This window comes from Ammospiza nelsoni, chromosome 9, assembly GCF_027579445.1.
Source record: "Ammospiza nelsoni isolate bAmmNel1 chromosome 9, bAmmNel1.pri, whole genome shotgun sequence".
NCBI lineage: Eukaryota > Metazoa > Chordata > Aves > Passeriformes > Passerellidae > Ammospiza > Ammospiza nelsoni.
The window spans coordinates 3,964,471-3,990,916 of NC_080641.1; the positions used below are offsets into that span (position 1 = coordinate 3,964,471).

General features: G+C 50.2%; 1 protein-coding gene across 1 annotated transcript in view; it reads left to right on the forward strand.

Moving 5' to 3' along the window:
- The window catches only part of LOC132076981 (zinc finger protein 883-like), a 123,459-nt gene extending 106,814 nt beyond the window's left edge, over positions 1-16,645 (forward strand). The window contains 1 exon segment of the mRNA XM_059478418.1: positions 15,999-16,645. Coding sequence (XP_059334401.1) covers positions 15,999-16,645 — 647 coding nt within the window.
- The last annotated feature ends 9,801 nt before the right edge of the window (positions 16,646-26,446 follow it).

Sequence of the window (26,446 nt, forward strand, 5' to 3'; positions counted from 1 at the left end):
GTAGGCAAGGTGCTGCTGGTGTAGCAAAGTGTCAGCTTATATCCAGGTAGGAATGCTTGGATCCTCCCCCTGGGTGGAGCATCCCATAATGGGAGGATGGAATTTTATCAGTCCTGCAGTGACACTCAATTGCCCATTCACAGGAGATATCTCCCTATTGAAGTGAAGGGAGACGACCTTCCAATTGATGAGCATTGACTCGGATTCATTGATCAGATCAGTCATCTTTTATAATAGTGTTAATTAACTTCATGCATATTGCAAAATCCGAGCTCACCATAGGTTACAGAAAAAACTCTAACCCCTCCTTTTGTTTTACAATACCTGTGGTTTGTTTATTGAAAACAGGACCAGCGTTCTCACTGTGATATGAAAAGTTCTCAAAACTTTCATATCTGTTCCCAGAGCAGCTATCTGTTCCCAGAGAGCCCAAGGACAGAATGTTTTTCCTGTTATGGGAAGACTGTCTGAGAATCTTATTGTTTATAAAGTGGTGCTTGAGAGCCTAATTATTTACAGAATCAAGCCTGGGAAATGCTGCTTTACAGCTACCTTTTACTTTTCCCTCAGCTGTGTACCTTCATGGCCTCTTTCTTTAAGCCATGCTTGAACCAGACTCTCCACACTTCCCCCTTCTTTTTCTTTTTGAGAAAGGAGGTTAGTTTGCCAAGTTTTCTCTATCATTCTACCAACCATATTTTGGATACAACTACAAAAACAAGGTAAAATAAATAAAAGCACTAAAAGTACACCTAATATCACTATAGCATATATCACAAGGTTCCTTAACCATGGTCCCAATCCTAAACTTTTAAGCCACTCATCAATTCCCAATCCTTCTTCTTCTTTAAGATTGTTAAGCCCTTGCTGTAGCTCTTTTATCTTAGCATGAATAGATACAGAATGATCAGATAAATTCATGCAACACATCCCTTCAAACTCTTCACACCCATGGCCTTGTGCTAGAAGCAGAAAATCTATGGCAGCTCTATTTTGTAAAACAGCGTGATTAACACCTTGTACATCTGCAGTTAACATATCTAATATCTGTGACGTTTTATTTAACTCACCCTTAGCCCAGCACCCTATTTGTTTTGCTAAGTTCATCGCTTTGTTTGCAGCACCTCCTGGTAGGATAGTTGAATCCACCACTTGTTTCAGTTTACTCCAGAATAATGGATCTCCTATTTGACTACAGTCTAAGTTATGTAAGCTGTGCCTCTGCCTGCTTGTATTATGACTTAGTTGCATTAACAAAGATATATTGGGGTGGAATAATGATAACTTACCTAAATAACAAGGTCCACCCTGCGGCTGGGCTGGTATGCCATTCCAGGCTCTATCTCCACAAATTAGAAATATCCCTGTGGGTAATTTCTTAGGTGTCATGATACTAGAGCCTTTATATTGGTTATAAAGTTGCTTGGACACTATGTCCGGGCTTAGAGATGAATCCAGAGTAGCCCATGTCCGCCTATGCTGATTCACCTTTTGAGGATTAAAGGAATCAAAGCTGAACCACCCACCGTTGGAAGTGCTGGTCATACTAGCGTTTGCACTTCCAAAAAGATCTAACTCCTCAGGAGGGGAATGCAAAGGAGTATTAAGTGATTGAATTAGCAGGCATTGGCGGTAGCCGTCACTCTGGCTGGCAGTATACCCTCTTTGTAAGGGCAATTTAATATTTGTCATATTGCGCATGCATAAAGTGTGGTTATTAATAAAACTGCAAAATTCTTGAGGAGACCATACTGGAAGTCCTACTAAACATGTTCGAAATGGATTAGTAACTTCTCCAAGGCTGAGACAAAGAGATGATTGGTTAATCTGTCTAGCAAGTGTTATCCATACATTATCTCTAGGTTGATTAAAGTGTGTTACCCTTAATTCTTCAGCCACCACTACACCAAGCAATATAACAAAAGCGAACCACATTTTTCTGTTCTTACTTTTACCTTCTTTTTTTTATCAGTTTTTAACCTTACTGTTCCCGATACCTGAAGACCACACCTTTGTAACCTTCTAATGCAGTGATCTAATGCCTGATTGGGATCTCCTCTTATAGGCCCTACAACAGAATGTTGTGTTAAGGGTACCAGTTTTCTACACCTTGCAGAGGCTATATATGATGCACTTTGAGCTTTAACTCTTTTCAAAATACACTGTACCTCCCACCGATAGTAGGCCAAGATTTTCTGCTCGTGAGATTCATAAAGATCTAAAGCTGAGGCAGTGTTTAGCCCTGTCTGATTCCGTAGTGCCCACTCCCAATTATATTCCCACGTATGTCTATAGTTACAGGTGCTACACCACAAATGCAAAAGCGATGACTGTTCCACCCAAAGGGTCCTATCACAACCCCCACAACACAGTGCAACCCAAGCAGCACAATTTGGGCTGTGGCATTCAAGGCAGTTCTCTTTTGCCGGTCCTCTTATGTGCAAAGATGATAATGATTCGACAATGTCAATCAGTTCCCTGGCCGTCCGGCAACGGCGTGTTACGGCCCTGTCAATCGCTTTCGAGTGTCCCTTCAGTTGTAGCAGTAGTGGTCACAGGATCAGGGGCAGCTTCTTCTCTAGACGGTCCTTGTCCTCTTCCGTGAGTTGGTCCACCAATCGCTGCATCAAGAACAGGTTTAGTCCACTTGGCAGGTACCCACAATGCTCCTGTAGGGGTGGAGATACAAAGATATCCCCTTCCCCAGAACAGGACCTTAGCAGGATCCTTCCATAACCCTGTCTTGGGATCTCGGTATTTTACCCATACTTCCTTTTTCTGCTCACCAATCTCTTGTGGCTTATAGTGCAGTTCTGCCGGGGGTTGCCCTACATCTCCGAATACACACAAATGATTAATCACAAATAGACTTTTTAATAATCTTGCCTGGGGGTCAGTTACTTCCTCATGCTTGGCTAAATACTTCTTCAAGGTACCATGTGCCCTTTCGATGATAGCCTGCCCTGTTGGGGAATTTGGGATACCTGTAACATGTTAAATCCCCCAACTTCTTAAGAATCTCCCTATCCTTTGACTGATATAGGCAGAACCATTATCTGTTTTAATTCTTTTTGGTGTACCCATCACTGCAAAGCAACTGTACAAATGCCTTTCCACGTGTATAGCTCTTTCTCCTGTCTGAGCCGTTGCTCATATATATTTGCTATAAGTATCGATAGACACATGTACGTATTTTAGCCTGCCAAAACTAGGGATGTGTGTAACGTCCATTTGCCATAATTCGTTTGTTTGCAGGCCTTGTGGGTTTACTCCTAGGCCTAAACCACTTCCCCCATTATGGTGACTACAAGTCGGGCAAGCCCTCACAATGGCTTTTGCTTCTGTAAGTGTTATCTTAAATTCTCTACTTAAGCCTTTTGCATTTTGGTGAAACATTGAATGGGCTTCTCGTGCCAATTGGTGACTTGACAGAGGTGTGCTTTGGGTAATGGTGACCAATCTATCTGCCCTATCATTCCCTTCTCCTAAACCAACATCCCATTTGTGACTTCTAATATGAATTACGGCATAAGCATGTTCCCTGGATCTTGTAGCTCTCTTTAACTGCAATAATAGTTCATATAGTCTTTGATTTTGCACCTCTTTTATGGAAGCGTCTTCAATTCTTGCTACAACTCCTGCTACATACAGACAGTCTGTAACAACATTCAAAGGTTCCTTAAGCTGTGCCATTGCCCATACCACTGCTAACAGCTCCATGGTTTGTAAGCTGTCCACTGCTTCCGCTTGCAGAATGTGATGTTTCCATACTCCCTTTTCTTGCCAGGTTATTGCAGCAGTTCTTGATTTCCTGCCAGCATCTGTAAATGCAGTAATGGCACATGATATAGGGGAATTCTCTCGCTTTGGACGAGTTATCCAGTCCCAGTCCCCTATCCATTAAATCAAAGCTGGTCGAAGCTGATCTGTTTCAATGGGGCAACATGCACCTAAGAGAGCTTCCTGCAAATCTTCTGAATTAGTCAAATACCAGTCCAAGGTATCCTTTTTCATTGGTATCTTAATGGCAGCTGGTTCTGCCCCAGCCACCTGCAACATCCTTTCTCTGCCCTTCTTTATCAGATCCGCTAACATTTCAATTTTTTGAAAAAGAGTCTTAGTTTGCTGCAGCAGAGGGGAGATCCATTCTAATATCCGTGTTTCCCCCGTTTGTTGTTTGCATTGCGTAAGTGCCCCCAAAAGATATTGTGGGCCATTCCAAATGGCCAAATCTATGGGTAGGTCTGGATCCCTTCGATAAACATGCCCATGTGTAACACAGTCCACAATTTGCTGAATGACCCGCTGTTGTTTGTCAGTAATACACACCGGATAAGTAGGGTCAGTTCCTTTTAACAGTGGGCGCAACTCATTGAGCAGTTCATTGGGTATTCCCACCATTGGTTTTAACCACTGTAAATCACCCAAGAATTTTTGAGCATCGTTTAAAGGGGTAATTTTTGGTTTTAATTGCAATTTTTGAGGTTTGATGGTTTGTTCTGTCATGGACAATCCCAGGTATTTCCAGGGAGCAGTTGTTTGGATCTTCTCAGAAGCTACTACTAGAGAGTATTGTGCCAGTGTGGTTCTTATTTTCTGGACTTGTTGTTGTGTGAAAGGCATAGGCTGAGCAAATAATACATCATCCATATAATGATATATCACTGTTAGGCCATTGTTTCCTAAGTGGCTGCAATGCTGCATTGACATAAAGCTGACACAAGGTGGGGCTGTTGCGCATGCCCTGCAGAAGAACGGTCCATTCAAATCTCTGATCAGGTGCTTCTTTGTTGATCGCAGGTAATGTGAAAGCAAACCGTCGCATATCCTGTGGATGGAGTGCGATAGTAAAAAAGCAATCCTTTAAGTCAATAATCAGCAGAGGCCAACCCATTGGAATCATGGCCGGGTTACGTAATCCAGGTTGTAATGAACCCATAGGTTCCATCTGATCATTAACAGCACGCAAATCATGGAGCAACCTGTATTTTCCAGACTTCTTCTTAATTACAAAAATTGGAGTATTCCAGGGGCTGGTAGATAAACGCAAGTGTCCCTGTTGAAATTGTTCTGAGACGAGCTGATGTGCGTGTTGAAGACTTTCCCCTTTCAAAGGCCATTGCTTAACCCATACCGGGGTGTCAACAATCCAGGTAATGGGAATTGGGAAAGTCCAAGCAATGGCTTTTACTCCAAAGGGTGTTCATTAGTCAAGACCACCCCTAGCTGGGCCATAACGTCCCGCCCTATAAGGCATTGAACAGTGGGTGGTAGTTGGACCACTGAAAAAATTGCTGTGAGCTGTTTCCCATCTATGTGAACTCGGAGGGGAGGCGATCGGCTAGCCAGGGTAAATCCTCTGACCCCGGATACTGCAGTGGCTGCTGGCTGCAAAGGCCAGTGTTGAGGCCAGCAGCTAGGACTAATGATGCTGGAATCTCCTCCAGTGTCCAGTAGGCCTGAAAATGACCTTTTATTTTTCCTTTGAACTCTACTTCTACCCTTTTCTTGGGTCTCTCAGCAAAGTTTAGAGTCAACAAAGTAAGGCCTCCCGTAGAGCCAAAAACACTTTCTCCCCTCTCTTGACCTTTTATGGGTTGTATTCCCTTAGTCATTTCCTCAAGTGGTACCAACTGAGCAATCCTTTGTCCCTTATTAATTTGAAGAGGAGGAAAAGGGGTGTATGCCATCACCATAATCTTTCCCGTGTAATCCGCGTCAATACCGCCAGGCAAAACAAACAGTCCCAACATAGATGCAGATGATCTTCCGAAGAGCAGAGCACCCACCGCTTTATCCTGTATGATAATAGGTCCTTGGACCCCTGTTGGGATTTTTTGCGGGTGCGGAGTCATCAATGTCATGTCTACTGCGGCTGCCAGGTCCATGCCAAGGCTCCCTGCTGTGGCGGATTGGAGGCTCCCTGCTGCGGAGGGTTGGAGGCAGGAGGGGGTGCTGTTGTTGCTGCAGCGGCGACTTGTGTCTGGGCGCGGCCACTGCTGGGATGCGCGCTCCTGGGGAAGTTTCCCGACTTCCGTCTACAAGCGCCCGTATTATGAGTGTCCAAACGGCATTTCTGGCACCAGAGTCCTACAGCCTGGCATTCCCGGCGCATGTGGCCCATGCCTCCGCATCGGTAGCATTTCATGCGGCCCCCTCTATTTGCTGTTGCCAATGCAGCTGACACTTGGAGAGGTGCAAGAGCAGCCAACACCTGACTCTGAGAGGACTTTGCCTGTTCTTGCAAGCCTATTCCTAACTGTTTGATCGCATCTACCACAAAAGCCTGCTGTCCGGTAGGTATGAGAGCCATCCTCTCTAATGCCTCCTCTATAGTCCAATTGGCACCTAGGGTATTAAGTACGCTCCCAGTAGCAGAATTACAATTTTGAAGAGCGGACTGCTTGAGTAGGGCTCCACGCATATATTCGGGTACCCCAGCTCTCTCAATTGCAGCAGCAGCTTTATCAATAAAAGAGCCAAATGATTTCTCTCTGCCTTGTTTGATTCCCATATATACAGGTACCCCTCCTGGTTCTTTCACCCTTTCTATAGCGAGTCTAACTAACCTCATAGCCTCCCGGCACTTCTCCTGGCCCAGTAGAGCTTGTGCCTCAGTACGAAGAAAAGGTCCCAGGCCCATAAGCTCATTAACAGTAATGCCATGGAGAGGGTCACCCTGCTGCCTTTGTACTGCCACACACTGGTTAACAAGCGCTTGCCAATGCGCATTAAACAGCAATTGCTGATGTTGGGTAAAAATCAATTTGGCTAATCCACGACAATCATTAATGAGAAGGATGCAAGTGTCAAAAATATAAACGAGCATTTGTTTGGCTGGTTCGCTTTTAACTCCAAACTGACTAACAGTAGCTCGTAATTGAGACAACAATTTCCAATCAATAGCAGTGATTGTTGCCTGGATGCCCCCCCCCCGTCCTGAGGACTGAAAATAACCGAACAAGCCAGCTCACTAGCCACAGTTATGAGCTCTTGATCTCCCTTTTCCATTGCATCTTTGGCCAAGGCAGCCCACGCGTCTCATCTTTCCCTCGCAATAGCCGCCACTAGGTCATTTTCTGCCCCAGGGATCGACTGATTGCTTTTCGGGAACAGAGTATGCGTTTGTGGCCATGGCTGCTGCGATACAGCAGATACGGGAGACTCAGAAGTGCTCTGTATAGCCTGCAGTGAGGAGGGCAATAAGGCACCCTGCGCAGCTTGGCTCGTTAAGGGGGGCGGCGAAGCGGGTAATAAAGCGGTCTGTGTAGCCTGGCTTGTAGCCTGGCTTGCAGCTTGGCTTGTCAAGGAGGGTGGTGAGGCAGGTAATAAAACCGTCCTCATTGCGGGGCCGAGAGGAGTTCCCGACTCCTTATCAAATTCCCTATCTTGGTCGTAATCTTTATTACGGTCATGAGCAGCAGTAGCCTGGTGAGCAGCCTTTTTTTCAGCCTGAAACTGCAATAATTCGTTATTAATGACATGCCATAATTTACCCAACTTCTTGGCAGTTTTGTCATCCTCTAAAGTAGCCTGTCATAATATATCACCGAATTTACGCCATTACGACAGCTTGTGAACCGTGTGGGGGTTTACAAAAATCCCCATTCCAAACCATAAGCCAAAAGTCCTGGTAATTCTTTCTGTAAATCTATCCCCTTAATCTGCCTTTTCTGCAAGAAAGCAATAAAAAGATCATATGCGGCTTGCCTTTCCATACCTATAAATCGTAAGCGCGCTTTTTGCAGCTCCTCAAGGTCTCGGCCACACGTTTCAGCCAGGCTCGTCTTTACAATCACCCACAGCACGGCGCGTCTCGGCGTCTTTTTCTCTGCTTTTTATCCTTCGCGCTTCTGCTGTTCTGGCTGCTACTTCGGACTTCGGAACCCGACCCTTTCTTCACTTTCCGTGGTGTCACAGTATCACGGCGAGGTCACCATATATTGAAGTGAAGGGAGACGACCTTCCGATTGATGAGCATCGACTCCGATTCATTGATCAGATCAGTCATCTTTTATAATAGTGTTAATTAACTTCATGCATATTACAAAATCCGAGCTCACCATAGGTTACAGAAAAAACTCTAACCCCTCCTTTTGTTTTACAATACCTGTGGTTTGTTTATTGAAAACAGGACCAGCGTTCTCACTGTGATATGAAAAGTTCTCAAAACTTTCATATCTGTTCCCAGAGCAGCTATCTGTTCCCAGAGAGCCCAAGGACAGAATGTTTTTCCTGTTATGGGAAGACTGTCTGAGAATCTTATTGTTTATAAAGTGGTGCTTGAGAGCCTAATTATTTACAGAATCAAGCCTGGGAAATGCTGCTTTACAGCTACCTTTTACTTTTCCCTCAGCTGTATACCTTCATGGCCTCTTTCTTTAAGCCATGCTTGAACCAGACTCTCCACATCTCCCCTGGAGGGCGTTATCAGGGCTGAGTCATGGAAGAGATAAAGAACACTGCCCCACCTGTTTATAAGAGTTGATGAAGATGGGGATTGAAAACATGCATTTGGTTACATCTTGCATGGCAACCTGAAACAGTGGGGAAATCCCTGCTCAGGGGGTGAACACCACCCCCCTTACCCAAACTGGCTCAGCTGTAAAACCCCCACCCCGAAAAGGCCACACACACAGGGGACAATGTCACACTTGGCCCCCTCCAGGGGAGGTCTGTTTCAAAGGCTGGGGGACTTTGCCAAATGTTAGAATAATTTTTCTCTTTGTCCCTGTCACCTTTGTGACAGCTACACATAGCTTCCCCTTCCTTTTCATAATCCGTATTGGGCCTATTTTCCACTTTTCTTTTTTTACAATGTGCCAGCAGCTGAGCTGGAGCTGTGCAGGACCAAAGGAATTTGGATTTGCCACAAAATAGCTTCTATTGTAAGTTTATAAAATTTTGAGATTTATTTGCCATTCCATCACAAGTGACTTGTGGAAAGAGTAAATTAAAGGCATTTTATCTAGGGTCAATTTTGATTTCTGACAAGAAACAGCATTACTTTGTCTGGTGCCCAGGGGATGCTTGTGAAGCCTCTGTTCCTCTTGCCCTGGGAGATGCTTAGGGGGGGTTTTCCCTGTCCCTGTCACCCCAGGCCATTCCCCAGGGGGTCTCCATCATTCTCACCCTGAGTGATGCCTGGGGGGTTCTCCCTCCCTCTCATACCCTGTACCAGGGGGTGCTCGGGGCAGTCTCTGTCCCTCTCAGCCCAGGGGATGCTCAGGGGTCTCTGTCCCCTCACCCTGGGGGATGCTTGGGGGGTCTCCATCCCTCTGGCCTCAGGCAATGCCTGTGCAGGGCTGGGGACCAGGGGCTCTGTGTCCCTCTCACCGCTGAGGGTGCTCGGGGCTGGGGGGGCTCTCTGACCTTCTCACACCTGGGGAGGCCGGGGGGGGGTCTCTGTCCCTCTCAGCCCTGCTGTGACCCCACCCAAACATCATCGGGGTCAGAGGGACAGAGACACCCCCAAACCCCCAGGAGGGCTGAACCTGGGATTTGGTTTGGGGCTAGGGTTTAGGAAGGGGCTGGAATTGGGGCTGGGGTTGGATTTTGGGCTGAGATTTGGATTAGCGCTGGGATTGGGGTTAAGGCTAGACATGGGATTGGCTTTAGGGCTGGGGTTGGGATTGGGTCTTGGGATAGACAAGTCTGAAACTGGGATGAGAATAAATACAGAACTGTGAGTGTGTCTAAACATGGAGTGAGAATGAGACCAGGATCAGGGTCAGGTTTGGGATTGAGCTCACCCAGAGTGGGACAGAGGGGATGTTATGGTGGGAAGGTTTGGGGAAAATCCTGGTTTAGGGAAAAACAAGGTGTGAATGCCTATGGTTGGGGATTCCTCCCACCCACGTCCATTCCTATAAGTCAGCTGATGTCCCAAAATCAAGAGTAAATAAAAAAAAGCCACCAGGAGTTTCCCATTTCCAGTCTCATCCCTCTTGGGTTATGGTTGGTCCCCCATCTCAGGGCTGGTGGGGATCCCATGGGGCCTGGGGATCCCCCCTCTCCAGGGTCCTGCTTTTGGATTCTGGGAGGTTCTGGGGTGCAAGGTCCCCTTCTCCAGCCTCCCCTCAATCCAGCCACTTGGGATTCCACCTTCTTTCTACCACCTTGTCCTGGATTAGGGCAAATTTGGTTGAAACCCTCCAAAAGGAGTTTCCTCTAGAATGCCGATTCAGCAGCCCCACCCTCAGCCAGTTTGGGAAAATATTTCCTTAGAGGAAAGTGGAAAAAAAAAAAAAAACGTTACTTTACAGGCAAAGCATTTACCAGCACAAAAATTGAACAATATTAAGCAATAAAACCTCTTGCTGCTCCAAAATATATGACAAACTCTGAAAGTTCCTCCTTGGGTTGTAGCTCCAAGCACTCAGTGTCTTATCAGTGTTTTATCAGTCTCTTATCAGTCTCTTATCAGTCCCTCCAGCACTGGAAATGCTGTGGCCCAGGCTCAGCCAGGTGGGCCACAGGTGCGAGCTGCCGGTGGTGTTCTGGCTGTTCAGTGCAGAGCAGGTTTAAACAGCTCCAAAGAAAAAGAAAAACCACAGTCCAGGGAACTTCTCTGTCTCAGCGAGCTAAAAACTAACTAAAAGCAAAGGAGAGCTCTGTCCTGCTGTCTGTCAATCCAGCAGCTGGAATGTAGAGGAATGCAGTGTATGAAAACAAACTGCAGCTTCTTCCTCCTCCCCTTCGCTCTCAGAACCAGCCTTAAAGGTGCAGAACTCATTTCTGGGCTAAACAGACCGATGGGGGTACGAGCATCATGAAGTCACCCCAGGACACGCTCCTGTCAGGGTCAGGGGGTCCCGTCCCCGCCTCATCTCCGGGCTGTCGGGGGTCCCCCAGCTCCGGTATCGCCCCTTCCCCTCTCTCCGCCCCGGGGGTCCCCCGTTCCACAGCCCCGGCTCTCACGGGGATCCCCAAAACCAATGTCCCGCCCCGTCGGTACCGGGCCATCCCCACGTGGCCCCCCGGGGCCCTCCGAGGGGCGATCGGGGCTGCTCTCCCCCCGAAAAAGCTCCTCTTAGGGAGCCCGGAGATACCCGGGGCTCGAGTCCGGGATCTGCCGGCTCCGAACACTCTCCAAAAAACCCTCCCGGAGACCCCTGGCTGGAGCCGGGGCGAGCTCGGCCTCCGCCCTCCCCTGCGGCTCGGGGCTGGGGGCGATGCTCCCGGGGCAGGGGGTGCTGCCGGCTCGGCGTGCGGGCGCTGCGGGCGCCGCGATTCTTCCGCTCCCGCTCCTCCTCTCCCTCCTCTTCCTCCCTCATTTCCTCCCCTCCCAGCCCGGACCCCCCTTTCCCACCGCTCTGCCCCGCGGCCCCGCAGCACCGGCTGCTGGGTGGGGGAGCCCCCGATCGGCCCCAGGGCTGGGCAGGGGCTCGGGGACCCCCCCGGGGCGGATCCGTCCCCCAGGCCCGAGCCCCAAATTCCGCTCCGGGGCCGCCGGGCTCTGCGGGCCCGCCTGGCAACGGGTGAGTCATCGGCGAGAAAAGCTCCGGTTGGCTGGAAATTGTTTACCGCGTCCTCTGATTGGCTGGAATTGTAAAAGGCGCTACGCCCTGCGGGTGGTCCTGGGAGCTGCGGAGCCCGAGGGGAGCCTTTTCCCATTTCCTTCTGTTGTCTGAGACCTCTTTCCTTTTTCTTTCTCTCTTTGAGACCTCTTCCCGCTTTCTTTCTCTCCCTTTCTCCTCCCCATTTCTTGTTCCGTTCAGTCCACGCTCAATAATCGTCGGTTGCTGTCCCACGCTCTCATTCGCTCCTTCAGTGTGGCAGAGGCGTCTCTCCCTCGCGGGGTCGTAATCCATGGACAGGGTCCCTTCCCACCCCAGTCCCTGGAAAATGTCCATCAGAGCCACCTTTGCTGTGTGCTCTGGGAGCCCACAGAGCTGCTGGATCTTCTCCCCTTGGGAGGCACGGCAGGAGCAGCACCCTGGGAGCCTCGGGAATGCCCCTCTGGGATCCACGGCACACACTGCCAGGGTCTGGAATTCCAGTTCTCAGCTATGAAAAGATGTTCCTGCCCTTGAGGGCAAAGCTGTCAAGAAGTAGCCAAAAGCCAAGTGGAGCAAGATTTTACAGTGGCATTTCACTGCGAGCCTTCATAACTTCCCCCATGGTTGTTGTAGCTCCTGAATTGGGAATTAAATCCGGGCACGGTCTTTGGTGTGAGCTGCCCTGGGTCAAGGGAGACACTGAGAGAGAAACAGAGCAGACAAAGAGAGGCAGGAGAGAAAAGAGGGCAGTCAAACACAGTCAGCTGAGAAGGTGGCACTCTGAAAACAGGCCAGAACTGACTGAAAAGTAATATAACAGAAAGGAATAATTTTGCACGTTTTATTTACTATCAAAATAAAATTTCTTCCCCTTCTCACAAACATCTTGCCAGTGTCATTCAGCAGGGCTGTCAGAAAGTCCTTCATTCTGGGTGGATGTTCCAGGCTGCAGCCACAAGGAAACAGGGAATGGGGATTTTCCTGCTCCTGGGGAGTTTGACATCCACAGCTGAGGAGAGGAGGAGGCACCAAAAGAAAAGGGCAGCTGGGCTTCACCCTTCCACAGAAAAACGGGGCGGGGGAATCTCTCATCCTGTCTGCTGCTGCTCCCACAGGGATGTGAGAGCCGATCCCAGAGCCCCAGTGGTCACAGTCAGGGCTGCCCCCAGGGAATGCTTGCCTGGTACTGAGGGGCAGCGTGGGAGCACCTGGATCTTGGGGCACCCAGCTGCCCCCCATGTTTGGAGGTGCCTGAGGAGGGCTGGGACAACGCCAGGAACATCCTGCAGTGACATCCCCCCTGTCCTGCCCTGGGTGAGCTCAGTCCCAAACCTGACCTTGATCCTGGTCTCAATCTCACTCCATGTTTAGACACACTCACAGTTCTGTATTTAATCTCATCCCAGTGCCAGACTTGTCTAGCCCTAGACCCAATCCCAGCACCAGCCCTAAAGCTAATCCCATGTCCAGCCTTAACCCCAAACCCAGCGCTAATCCAAATCTCAGCCCCAACTCCAAGCCAAGCCCCAATTCCAGCCCCTTCCTAAATCCTCAGCCCCAAACCAAATCCCAGGTTCAGCCCTCCTGGGGGTTTGGGGGTGTCTCTGTCCCTCTGACCCCAATGATGTTTGGGTGGGGTCACAGCAGGGCTGAGAGGGACAGAGACCCCCCCGGCCTCCCCCATGTGTGAGAAGGTCAGAGAGCCCCCCCAGCCCCGAGCACCCTCAGCGGTGAGAGGGACACAGAGCCCCTGGTCCCCAGCCCTGCACAGGCATTGCCCGAGGCCAGAGGGATGGAGACCCCCCAAGCATCCCCCAGGGTGAGGGGACAGAGACCCTTTGAGCATCCCCTGGGCTGAGAGGGACAGAGACTGCCCTGAGTACCCCCTGGCACAGGGTATGAGAGGGTGGGAGGTTCTCCAGGCATTCTCTGGGGTGCGAATGATGGAGACCCCCTGGGGAATGGCGTGGGGTGACAGGGACAGGGACAACCCCCCCAAACCCCTGCCAAGCATCCCCCAGGGCGAGAGGCACAGAGACCCCTCGAGCATCCCCTGGGCACTGGACAAAATAATTTCACAGAAATCAAACTTGACTCTGCATAAATCACTTTGATGAATATTTGATTTTCCCACAAGTCAGATGTGATGCAAATGCAAACAAATCCCAAACATTAATAAACTGACAGTACAAGCAATTTTGTGGCAATTCCAAGTTCCACTGGTTCCTGCACAGCTCCAGCTCAGCTGCTAGCACATTCTGATAAAAGTGTAAATTCAGCCCAAGACAGATATCATTAAAAGGAAAGTAAACTCTTTGTAGCTGTCACAAAGGCGACAGGGATGAAGAGAAAAATGATTCTCACATTTCGCAAAGCACTCAAGCCTGGGAATTCAGGAGTTATTTGGGAATTTAGCTACTTGAGCTGAGCTTCTTGTAGGACTTTTAGCAGCCTTGTGTTCCTCACCATGGGGTGAATGAACCTTGTCAGTCTCGCTGGTATCATTTGCTCGCTTTCCTCCTGTGATTTTAAAAAACATTTCAAGGAAGGATGTCACAGACATTTTTTCATAAAATCCTCTCTTTTAGGATTTGTCCTTTCTGGGAAGCTGGGGCCCCAGAAGAAAAATGCAAACAATAATTATCTGTTGATGTGGAATGTAACAGGAGCATCTGTGATTGGTCTTCTGTGAGTGTTTGGATTTGCTGACCACTCATGGGAGAGTTGGTCCTTGCTTTCTGCTGGACACAGAACTTTGTTATTCATTCTCTTCTTTCTATTCTTAGCTTAGCAAGCCTCTGCAACTTTTCTCTTTATTCCTTTTAGTATAGTTATAATGTATTATATATCATATATCAATAAATCCAGCCTTCTGATCATGAACCAAGATTCTCGTCCACTTCTCTCACCCTGAAGACCTTCATCAGGTTGCTGTAATAGAAGGACAAGAAAATATTTTCTTTACACTCCAGGCCCACAAAGGCGATTTACCTCATCGGTTCTCCCATATGTCACTCAGAGGAAGCTGCAGCCCAGTTTCAAAGAGTTCTTCAGGAGAGAACCACAACGTCCTAAGAGGAGGGAACCATGCTGTTGTCAAAGGCACTTGGGGTCAGAGAACAGTGCCAAAACTCACTGTGCCAAAATAATTTCACAGTCTGGTGAGTCTGGTTAAGAAAAGTGTTAGAGAGATTCCTCTGCCCCAATTAAGGTGATAATGAGACCAAACCCAAAATGAATTTTATTGAACAGTAAATGGGATAGAAAAGGGGGCACAGGAAGGGAATGACAGGAAAAAGAGCCCTACCCTGGGGCAGGGCAAGTGTGACATTGTCCCCTGTATGCGTGGCATTCCCAGGGTGGGGGTTTTACAGATGAGCCAGTTTGGGTAAGGGGGGCGGTGTTCACCCCCTGAGCAGGGATTACCCCACTGTTTCAGGTTGCCATGCAAGATGTAACCAAATGCATGTTTTCAATCCCCAACTTCAGCAACTGCTATAAACAGGTGGGGCAGTGTTCTTTATCTCTTCCATGACTCAGCCCTGATAATGCCCTCCAGGGGAGATATCTCCTGTGAATGGGCCATTGAGTGTCACTGCAGAACTGATAAAATTCCATCCTCCCATTGTGGGATGCTCCGCCCAGGGGGAGGATCCAAGCATTCCTACCTGGATATAAGCTGACACTTTGCTACACCAGCAGCACCTTGCCTACTGAATTCCCAGAGGATGAGAACTCCCTAGCAACCACTGGACATCCAGAGGAAGACCAGACCCTTCTACAGGATCACTGCTTCGACAGAATCATGTTCATCTCTCCAACAGGACTGCACCACCATCTACTGGGACTGTTGCCACCACCCTGACCAACAGGGTGTCAGGTTATATCCTGACTCTGTCAGTTTAAGGCAGTGTTTCTGTATCATTGCCTTGATCTTCATTTTCTTTTAAATTGTAATTCTGGTTTAGACCCTCCCCAGGTTTGCCTTCAAATCAGTAAAAAAGACAATGTGCGCACCCTTTGTTTTCTTCCCAGAACAGGATTTCCCATTCCCAAACCTTGATTGGATGGAGAAGGAGGCTGTGAGGAAGAGGAAGGATCCCCAGGACACCCAGATAGGTGAGGAGGAAGTCATTTCCTATTTCCCCCTCTCTCCTGCTCCATCTCCCAGCCCAGCACAGCCCCTGGCTGCAGGACAACCCTGCTGCCAACGCCATCCTGCCGGGGATGCACTGGGGGAATCTCCTTCCCCTTCCCTCTGGCATGGAGCCAAATCCCATCCTGTCCTTGTCCTTCCTTCCCCAGGGAAGGAACTGAGGATGGAGACCAGGGAGGAAAAATCTGCATGCCAGAACCTCATGAAAGAGGCCGTTTTGAGTGATTCTAGCGCACAGGAATCCAACAGGGAAGAAAACACTCAGGAATCCCGCATGAGGAGGGGCTCCAAACCCAGCCCAGGGTGCTCTGAAGAAGAAAGAGCCACCCTGAACCAGGAAGGTGGGCAGACCTTCAGCCAGAGTTCAGAGCTGGTGGTCCATAAGAAGCTTCATGATGGGGAGAAGCCCCACAAGTGCTTGCAGTGTGGGAAGATCTTTAGGTGGAGCTGCCACCTGATCAGCCACCAGATGATCCACACCAGGGAATGGCCCTACGAGTGTGCGGAGTGTGGGAAGGGCTTCAGCTACAGATCCAACCTTGTGACCCACCAACGTCTCCACACTGGAGAGAGGCCCTACGAGTGTCCCCAGTGTCAGAAGAGGTTTCAGAGCAGCTCCAATCTCCTCCAGCACCAGCGGATTCACACCAAGGAGAGGCCCTTCCTCTGCCCTGAGTGCGGGAAGGGCTTCAAGCACAACTCCAAGCTCATCAAGCACCGGCGCATCCACACTGGGGAGAGGCCCTGCCAGTGCGCCACATGTGGGAAGAGGTTTCAGACAAGCTCCCATCTCCTCCTGCATGAGCCGATTCACACGGATGAGAGGCCCTTCCACTGCCCCGACTGTGGGAAGGGTTTCAAGCACAACTCCACCCTCATCACCCACCGACGCATCCACACAGGGGAGCGGCCCTGCGAGTGTCCCCAGTGTGAGAAAAGCTTCACCAGCAGCTCTCACTTTACAAGACACCAACGGAGCCACCAGTAAGGGAAGCCCTGCAAATGCCAAAAATGCAGGAACAGCTTCATGCACCACTCCAGCTTCATCCCCCATTAGAGGGCCCACATTGGAAAGAACCCTGGTGATCCAGTTTCCCTGTAGTCTATGCTGGGAAGACACCTGTCCCTTTTTATGCCCTTGCCAAAGACATGATGTGGGACGGAAGAACATGAGGGTCTGGCCATGGCCGTGTCATTACATTCACTCGCACCTCAGAACATTGCCAGGGGCAGGAAAGGGACTCTCTCTCTCTCTCCCTGAGGAGACGGGTGAAAATTCCAGACAGGGGAAATTGTGGCCAGGAAGAGCCTGTTGTTGATGTATTAGTTTTCCCAGTAAACTGTTTCATTTATCCCTTCTGTTATCAGTATCATTTCTGTTTCTGTTTGTTCCTTATCTCATTGTTGTTCCCAATAAATTGTTCTTATCCCAGCCTGGGACCTTTGCCTTTTGTGCTTTCCATGGGAGGCGGGAGGGCAGTGAGGGCAGCGCGGTTTTAGCGGGGGCAGGAAATTGGGGAATCCCATTCCTGAACCCCGGCGCATGGAAACCGAGAATCCCAGCTGGTGCCAGCCCTGGTGGCCATGGCAGCAGCCTTTGGAGTGGGTCCCTGGCTGGGGCTGTGGGAACCTCTTCCCTCTGGTGCCCAGGGACAGGAGTGGAGGGAACGGCTGCAGCTGAGTCGGGGCAGGCTCAGGTTGGATGTCAGGAAAAGGTTTTTGCCCAGATGCTGCGGGGGCCCTGCCCAGGCTCCCCAGGGAAGGGTCCCAGCTCCAGGGCTCTCTGAGCTGCAGCAGCGTTTCGGCAGCGCTGCCAGGCCCAGGCTGGCATTGTTGGGGTGTCCTGTGCAGGGCCGCCAGCAGTTGGACTGGAGGATCCTGATGGGTCCCTCCCAGCTCAGCCAATTCTGTGGTTCTGGGATCCCATGAGCCTGGGGATGGGGCTGCCAATGGTTGCCATGGCAACTGGCTGTGGCTGCAGGCTTGAGCTGGTGTCCATGGAAACCATCCCGGCATGGAGTCACCATGGAGCTGCCAAGGGACTGACCATAGCAACAGGGGGCTGGTGATGGTTGCCTGCTAAGGATCAGGTTTCTCACAGGCCCTCAGAGGGGTTCCTTAGGGACTTTCCAACAGTCTCCAGGCTGTTCCAGAGCTGGAATGTCATAGGAAGAGACAGGGGCTCCATGGAGACCTCCCAGGACTTTCTGGGGATGGTAAAGAGCCTTGTGGTCAGAGGCAGTCTCAGCCATTCCATGGTGACATCCCAGGAGACCTTGTGCTGCAAAGGCACCGATCTGTCACAGGCACTTACGGGGGCTCCATGGTGACATCCCAGGAGTCCCCAGGCTGCCAAAGACCCAGGATGTCCCAGACACTCACAGGGTTCCTGTCATGGGCAGATATATTTATATAAATATGTATTCTCTATTATGGTAATGATTAGACAAAATTGCCTTAATCAGAAATATTTATGCCAGGATGTAAGAGACGTAAAATATATTATACAGAGCACTAGGAAATTATTTCAAAGCAACTGTATTAAGCAAAACCTGTAATTAAGCAGAGATGTCACTCCCCCCGACCAATGACCATGGGCAATTCCCTTTGGCTCAGCCTGGAGCACTGACCTTGAGGGTTTCCCCACTGCTGGGAGGAATCCCCACACCCCTCAAGAAGGGAAATGTCAGGAGATGCTGCCATTAAAATTTGGGATGGGTTTTTCTCATCTGAGGTGCTGCCCTGTCAGTCAGATGTGCCCAGGCTGGGCCAGCTCAGCAGCTCTGCAGAAGCTCTCAGTGGTGTCACTTGGTTGTTCCTTTCTCTGGGGATTTTTCCAGCTCTGCCACAGCTTCAGCTCCCTCTGAGGATGTTGAACTTTGAGATGGAGGAGTCAGGCTGGTTTCAGCATTATTCACCCCCAAAGCAGTGTGACACCCCTCCTTCATTTCCCACTGGGGGCTTTGCAAACAGGACCTTGTTGGAGTTGTTGGAGCCCATTGCAGGCAGAGCCTCCTGCTCCAGCAGGAACTGCCTTTCCTGTGCCATCAGCAGGGCAGGTCCCGCTGCAGGAAAAGCCTCAGACCAGCCCCAGCACAGGGAAGGGCTTGGGCACAAGGGCAGAGTGCTATGCTGGGAGCTGTGCCAGGGAGAGCCTGAGGCACCAAAGGCACCTTGGCAGCAGCAGCTGCTTGCAGGCCATGGACAGAAGCCTCCCTTGGCAGCCCAGCCTGGTGGCCACCACTGCAGAGCTGCTGCCTCAGGGCTCATTCCTGGCTGGGCTCTGAAAAACCACTTCTGCTCCAGGAGCCTGACTGGGAAGCCATTGGCCTCAGCACCTTGGGGACAAGATATTAATGACAAAACTCTTCATGGCAGCAGAGCCAAGGCAGGGGCAGAGGAAAGGGCAGAGCCAGGCCCAGGGGACAGGGGTGCCATGGTGATGGCTGTGAGGTCACTGCCCCAGCAGCAGCCTGGCTGCCCTCAGCAGACATTCTGGCCAGAAGCGTTGTGAGGGCACCCAGCACCTCAGAGAACCCACAATGCAGGAATTCTGTCACTGGAGATGAGAGGGTTTCACTGGGCAAGGCTACACAAATCTCCTGCTCTTGGACAATTCCTGGGATGGGGAATCCACTTCTCTGGAAAAACAGCTGCAGTTTTCTGCCACTTCATTAATTGTAAAATATTTCCTCCTCCTAACAAATGTTAATTTGTCCCCATTCAGTTTAAAGATACTGACCCATTTTCTGTCACTGTAGGATTTAGGAGAAAATAACTTCGAATGCTATTTTTCCCTTTTCACAGACCTTGGAGAGGACTCAAAAATCTCCCAGAATGGGGTTTGGAGGCCTCATCACAAAACACCAGGCAGAGTCTGTGGCCTCTGTTGTCAGTGGTGTAGAGACTGAGGACTGAAAGGGAATAGCCTGGGAGGGATGGATGGGTGGTTTCAGAGAGGCTGGAGCTTTTCTTCATAGTAGGAATAAGCCTGAAGAAGACCTAATAGCACCAAGTGGAGCTTGGGAGGTCCAGACTGATCACCAGGAGAAGGGAATTTCCCTGTCAGGGCAGGGCTGTGGTGCAGCAGGTCCCCAGCAGGAGCCGGGAGCAGCCCCAGGCTCTGTGTGGGCAGGCAGGGGCAGGCAGGAGGCAGAGCTGTCAGCAAAGGAAGGGCCCAGCCAGGTGGGACAGCCGGGGATGCCGACAGCCTGCAGGGACAGAGGTGCAGGTTTCCTTAACAGCAGAAACACCTTTCCCTTGCTTGTCCCCAGCTGTCATCACTGCCACCAGTGTTCTGCTCTACCTGGAACCTGGGGACATTTTCTCAGTCCTGTCCCTCAGATGGATCTATTTAAAGTATGAGAAACTTCAGTGTTTCACCCTCTTTTTGAGTCCCTGAGAAGGTTTTTTGAGCACACTGTAAGGGACTGAGTCTGATGCAAAGAGCAGCAAAGCCCCAGAGGGTGATTAAAGTCCCTGTGCTGTGTCTGTGCTGCTGAGCTGGGCCGGGCTCCTGGCCCAGAGGCAGCTCCTGGCAAGGGCAGCGCTGCAGAGAGACAGCTCTGGCCAGGAGCAGCTCCTGTGCACAGCCCAGCAGGGCTGGGGCACTGCCAGGGCCCCTCAGGGACACCAGCAGGGCACAGACAGAACACACAGGGGCTCAGCACTGGCAGGGGCTGTGGGATGGCCCTGAGGGGGCTGTGTCACAGCAGCACCTCTGGGGCTGTGTCACAGAGGCACAGAGCAGCTGGGATGTCAGCAAGGGGCTGTGTGACAGCACAGAGTGGGCTGTGTGAGGTCACAGATTGGGCTGTGACATCACAGAGTTTGTTGTGTGAGGTCACTGAGCAGCTACAGCGTCATAGAGGGGACTTTGTGACATCACAGAGCAGGCTGTGAGATCATGGCGTGGCTGTATGGCATCATAGAGCAGACTGTGAGGTCAGAGTATGTGCTGTGACCTTACAGAGTGTCAGTATGACATCACAGAGAGGGTTTTGTGACATCACTGAGGGGGTTGTTACATCACAGAGCTGGCTGTGACATCATAGAGTAGGGTGTGAGGCCATAGAGCAGATCCTGACATCACAGAAGGTGGCTCTGTGACATCAGGGAGTGGGCTGTGACAACACTGGGTAGCTGTGTAACATCATAGAGCAGGCTGTGACATCACAGGAGAGATTGTGAAATCATAGAGTGACTTTCTGACATCACAGAGACTTCTGTGCCCTCACAGAGCAGCTGTATCACATCATAGCGTGGCGTCTCAGAGTTGGCTCTGGGACACCACAGGGGCAGTGTGATATCACAGGGGCAGTGTGACATCATAGAGGCAGCTGTGTGACATCACAGGGGCTGTGTGAGGTCACTGGGGAGGTCACTCTGCCCCAGCCCCCCTCACAGCTCCCCCCAGGGCAGTCCAACCCTGCTCATGCACAGCGGGGTCCCCTGTCCCCCCGGGTCCCCCCTCCCCCGGCTCCGCAGCCTCCCCCAGAGGATGTTCCATGAGATCGACCCCAGAGCCTGACATGGGGACAGGGGGCCGGGGCCCTGGGGGTGGCACAGGGGGACAGGGACCCCCCGGCAGCATCCCTGTGTCCCCCAGGGCCAGAGCCTGGGCCAGGGCTCCTTCACCCTGCTGCCAACGAGGCCTTGAGAGCGCTGAAAAAATCCCCAGCAAGGGAGCAGCAAAAACCAGACTGAATATTACGGGACAGCAGCACAAAGTTCCTTGGCAAGAGTCACTCTGCTCCTGACTGGACACTTCAGGCACAACAAGGAAACAAAGCAACAACAAAACCAAACAGAATCCAGGCAACCAAACCAGAAATTAACCGAGAAATATCCCTCTGTGTGTGTGATACAAGTGAGGGTAAGGATAAAAGGAATACGGCCCAAAGGCTTAACAGGCCTCAAACTTAACAGGACTTCCACCTTAAATGTGACCGATACCTTAAACATCAAAGTTTAGCAAAACAACAGCATTTAACACTATTTAACCGAACTTATAACCTATGACTTAGCAATTTAACAGAGGAATAACACTTAACAATATTTAACTTAACCAATAACTTAAATAAAATGGAACAATTTAGCAAAAGAACAACTCTTAGCAGCATTTAATTTAGCTTAGACCTTGTGACTTAACCTTTCTTGCTGATATCTGGATATCTGACTGACTCAGCTATCCAAGGCACTCAGACGGCTCAGAGAGCAGCATTTCTGCCACATTTCCCCAGCACAGGCACTCCGGTGTGCACACAGACACAAAGAGTCAGTGCAAGGCACCCGGGAGCAATTCCCCTGAGGGCAGGCAATGCTCACTGCTGATGCTTTGGCATCTCCCCAGCAAAGGGCAAAGGGTTGAGTCTGGAGGAGTGGGGGGATCGGCCCAGGCTCCGTCGTTGTTCAGGATCCCTGAGTGCAGCAAATGGGAGAGTTCCCAGCTGGGAGAGGCCCCACTCAGAGGGAGTGGCTGGCCCAGGAGAGCTCCGAGGGCTCCTTTTGGAGCGCTGTTTGCAGGGCCCAAGAGAGGGACTGCAGTCCCAGCAATGGTTCATCCTGGCCACACTTGGCATCAGCAGCTTTCTTTGGCAGTGTGAGAACAGGGATGTTGTGCTACGGAGAGAACAAAACCAGTTCCCAGGGCTGCTGCTAAAGGAACCAGGAGCTGTTTGGGCAGCAGCAGTGCCTGGTGCAGACAGTGTTTGTGATGAGCTGCAGAGGAGCTGAGCCCAAAGGCTGTTGGCCAAGGCCGAGGCCCAAGGAGCATTTCTCAGCTGGCAGGGCGGCCTTAGAAGGGGAGGACGGAATGCAGCAGCACAGGGCCATGGAACCAAGGGACCATTGTGACACTGTGGGGCCCTGTGACACCAAGGGACGATTGTGACACTGTGTGCCCTGTGAGACCAAGGGACCATTGTGACAGTGTGCGCCCTGTGAGACCAAGGGACCATTGTGACACTCTGGGGCATCATGGAATCATGGAGACCAGTGTGACATTGTGGGGCTTCATGGAACCAAGGGGACCGTACTAACACTGTGTGCTTCCATGTAAGGTAGGGAACATTGTGACCCTGAGAGCCCCCATCAAACCAAGGACCATTGTGACACTGAGAAGCCTCATGGAACCTAAAGGAGAGACCATTAGGACACTTCACAGCCTCATGGAACCAAGGGGCCATTGTTACACTGTAGGGCACCATGGCACAAAGGACACCATTGTGATACTGAGGAGACTCATGGAATCATGGACAACATTGTGACACTATGAGGCCTCAGGGAATAAGCAAAGCATTGTGACACTGTGAGGCCTCATGAGGCCTCATTGTGACCCTGGGGCTCCCTACAGAACCAAGAGGACCATTGTGATACTCTGGGGCCTTGTGAAACCAAGAGTTCATTGTGACACTGCAAGGCTGCATGGAACCAAAGCTCCAGGGTGACACAGGGCCCCTCTGTCACAATGGTCCATTGTGACACTGTGGAGCCAATGGAGACCATTGTGACAACGCAAAGCCCCAGGGTGCAAGGTCCATTGTGGCATTGCAGGATCATGGAATAGCGGAGTTACGTGATATTGTGGGGCCTGGGGAACCACGGAGACCATTGTGACACATCAAGGTTTCATGGAATCATTGGGATCATTGTGACACTGTTGGACCCGTTGAACCAAGGGTCTGTTGTGACACTGTAGGTCTTCTTGTAATTAACAGGCCATTGTGACACTGTGGGGTCCCATAAAACTAGGAGAACATAGAACAGGTCTGGCTTCACCACAAGTCTGGCTGACTGGTCCAGCTTTCCTTGGCACATTGAGAGTCTCCTCATCTGCTGTTGAAACACTGGGGCTCCGTGCTTTTCTTCCCATGGAAAATAACTGGATTTGTCCTCCAGGCCCCCATGGCCAGAATTGGGATTTCACCTCCAAAAATTCCATATTTCCAGGGATTGTTCCAATAGGAAGATTTCCAGGACAAGTCTGGCTGGCAATGGTTTCACAAGGGTCACCTTTCATCTGTCCCCAAAAAACTGGCGAAGGCTCTGTGCTTTCCTTCCTATGGGAAAGAACTGTCCTTCTAGTCCAGGTGCCCATGGCCAAGATTGTTGTAGGGATATCACCTACAACATTCCCTGTTGTGAGAGACTGGAGGAGATTGCTGGCTCAAAACATTTTCTTGGGAGGGGGGTCACAGGGGAGGAAGGACGAGGTCCAGCCTTGACCTGCTCTGTAAGCCCAGCACTGCCCTGCCCTGGAACACCAGCCCCTCCCTGGCCTGGAACCCCAATCCCCCCAGAGCCTCTATCCCAGCCCAGGAGTTTCTGTCAGTCCCTGGCACAGCACATGCAATGCTCCACAGCCACCTCTGCAGCCCCCAGCCCAGCTCCTGAGGGACCAAATGACCCCAAGTCCCACCTGGGGGAAGGGCCCAGGAAGACAAAAGGGTATTTAAGGCTGACCACAAGGCAAGCACACATCTTGACCCTACCTCCTCCTGGAATTTCCATCTGAACAGTGTTGGAATCCAGGAGTTTGTAGTTCTGTGTGTACTCCTATGTATCTTTTTTGTCTTTCTCTCTTTATAATACCCTCTTGCAAATTTTGATTAACATTACATTGAACAGTCTTGTAGTTTGTGAAGTTGAATGGGCCAAGGTAATGCTTTCAGAAGTGTTTTTTGTTGATTGGATGTTGTAATAAACCTTTGCCAAAGTTTTTCTGCTTTTCTAAAGTTTGCAATAAAGACTGTTTAGTTGTTTTGAGCTCCTAAGAATTTCTTGTTGGCATTTCTCTGGTACATCCAACTAAGAGTACAGAAACAACTGTAATTCCTTTTAAATGTCTCATTGAGGGAGTTTTTTGGGGAATGGCAGTAAGGGCTTGTCTGTCCTGCTTGGCACAGCCCAGGCAGGGCTTTCCTAGCCACATTCCACACTCCATTTTCCAGCTGGAGCCGCTGCTGCCTCTGAGTTGTGCTGCCCCAGCCCCAGGGACGCTCTCCTTGTCTGCCCATTCCCCCACGGTCTCTGGGCAGGGATGGCCTCAGCAGGGGCTGCTGACATCCTCAGCACCTTGGAGGCTGCTGCTGAATTTTCCTGCTGCACAGGCTTGTTCAGCATTCAGCTCTTCAGTGCAGGAATTCAGTGTCCAAGGGCTCATTGACATTCAGAACACCTTAACAAGCCAAGCCTCAGGGGAAAATTCGATTTAATGTTCAAATCATTTGCGGTTAATTTGACAGATTTCAGTAGTGTGTTCAAAGTGAATGCATTATATTTAAAAATACAGTGAGAAAATATTTTTTTCATCCTGTATAGCATTTTTTCCTGTTCACAAATTGATATGTGCAATCTCCAATTGTCACTGAATCCAAGTACCTCCTCATGCAGTTTGAATGGATATGAAAATCAAGACCCTCCATGGCTGACAATCAATCAGACTCTGTCCCTATCCCCACTCCACCATTTCCCCATCCAAGCCCTGGCACTCAGAGCAGCCTTGTGCAAATCTGAGCTCCCTCCAGCCCAGGCTGCACCTGCAGCTTTCAGCTCCTTGGCTCCAACTCCCACCTGCTTTCCTTGGAGAAGGAGCTGTCCAAGACAGAGGGATGTTCATTTCTTGTCAGCCAACAAAGTCAGGGGAAGGTACAGCTCCATCAAAGGCAAAAGTCATTTCTCTGCTGGATATTAAATCTACTTTCCACAGCTGACAGTCTCAGAGCAATGGAAAACACCTTCTGTGCCCAGCACAGATCCCAATGTTTCCCCAAACCCTCCCTGCCCCGATTCTGCCCAGATTTGCTCTTTGCACACGAGTCACAGGCTGAAGTCAGGAGCTCCCTCCATGCCCAGAGGAAGGAAAAGAGAGAAAGGGGATGATGAGGTCTCCTGTGCAGAGCCAAGGTCCATGTGCAGCCCCTGCAGTGGGAACCACAACTCATCATGTTTGTGTCCTTTGGGCTCAGGGACTGGTGACACTCAGAGGCACGGAAAGGTTTCTTGCCAACAGACACAATTTGTACATTTGAACAGTTTAATAACCATCACAGCTCTTCCCTTAGCTCTCTGTGTTGTCCCAGCAGCATCTGACATGTGCCCCGTCCCCCAGGGATTTCTGTACATGAACAGTTTTAGACAAAGACATAAGGTAATTCTGTGATAGATAAAAACACAATTAAAAGGATATTTATTATATATTTATTTGAACTTCAGAAATATTGGGCAATTTTTTCCAGCTCAAACTATGAAGCCAGCCAGTTGAGAGGCACTTGAATGACCAGAGAGCATCTAGAGGAGGAAATCAGAGAGCAGTAGAAGTACATAGATCCACCTGCTGTAATAGAAGAGATGTCCTTAGATATTGCCATTTCAACAGAGGAGCTGAAAACACCTGAAGGAAAAGGGAAAAGAAGTAATAAACAGAATATTGGTGACACCAGTAGAAGGGAAGATCAGTATTTCTCCTCCTGCCATCAGTACACTTCCAGGAAATTCCTGTTCCTGGTGGGAAAATTGTGCCATTTCTTAAAAGTACTGAAATGACCCAGATAATAAAGATTTGTTTGTATATGATGAAACTAACAGGTATTAAAACCTGTGCCCCTTTCCTGGCAGACTTATGCTGTGTGTCCATGAACAGGCAGTGCCACTCATACCCTGAGGTGCCCAGCTGGGATTGGATCTCTCCAAGAGCAACTGAGGGAGAGCAGAGCACCTTGCAAGCTGCAGGTCCATGACAGCTTCACAGGGCTCCTGTCCCATCAACATCTGCTCTGCTCCCATCTGA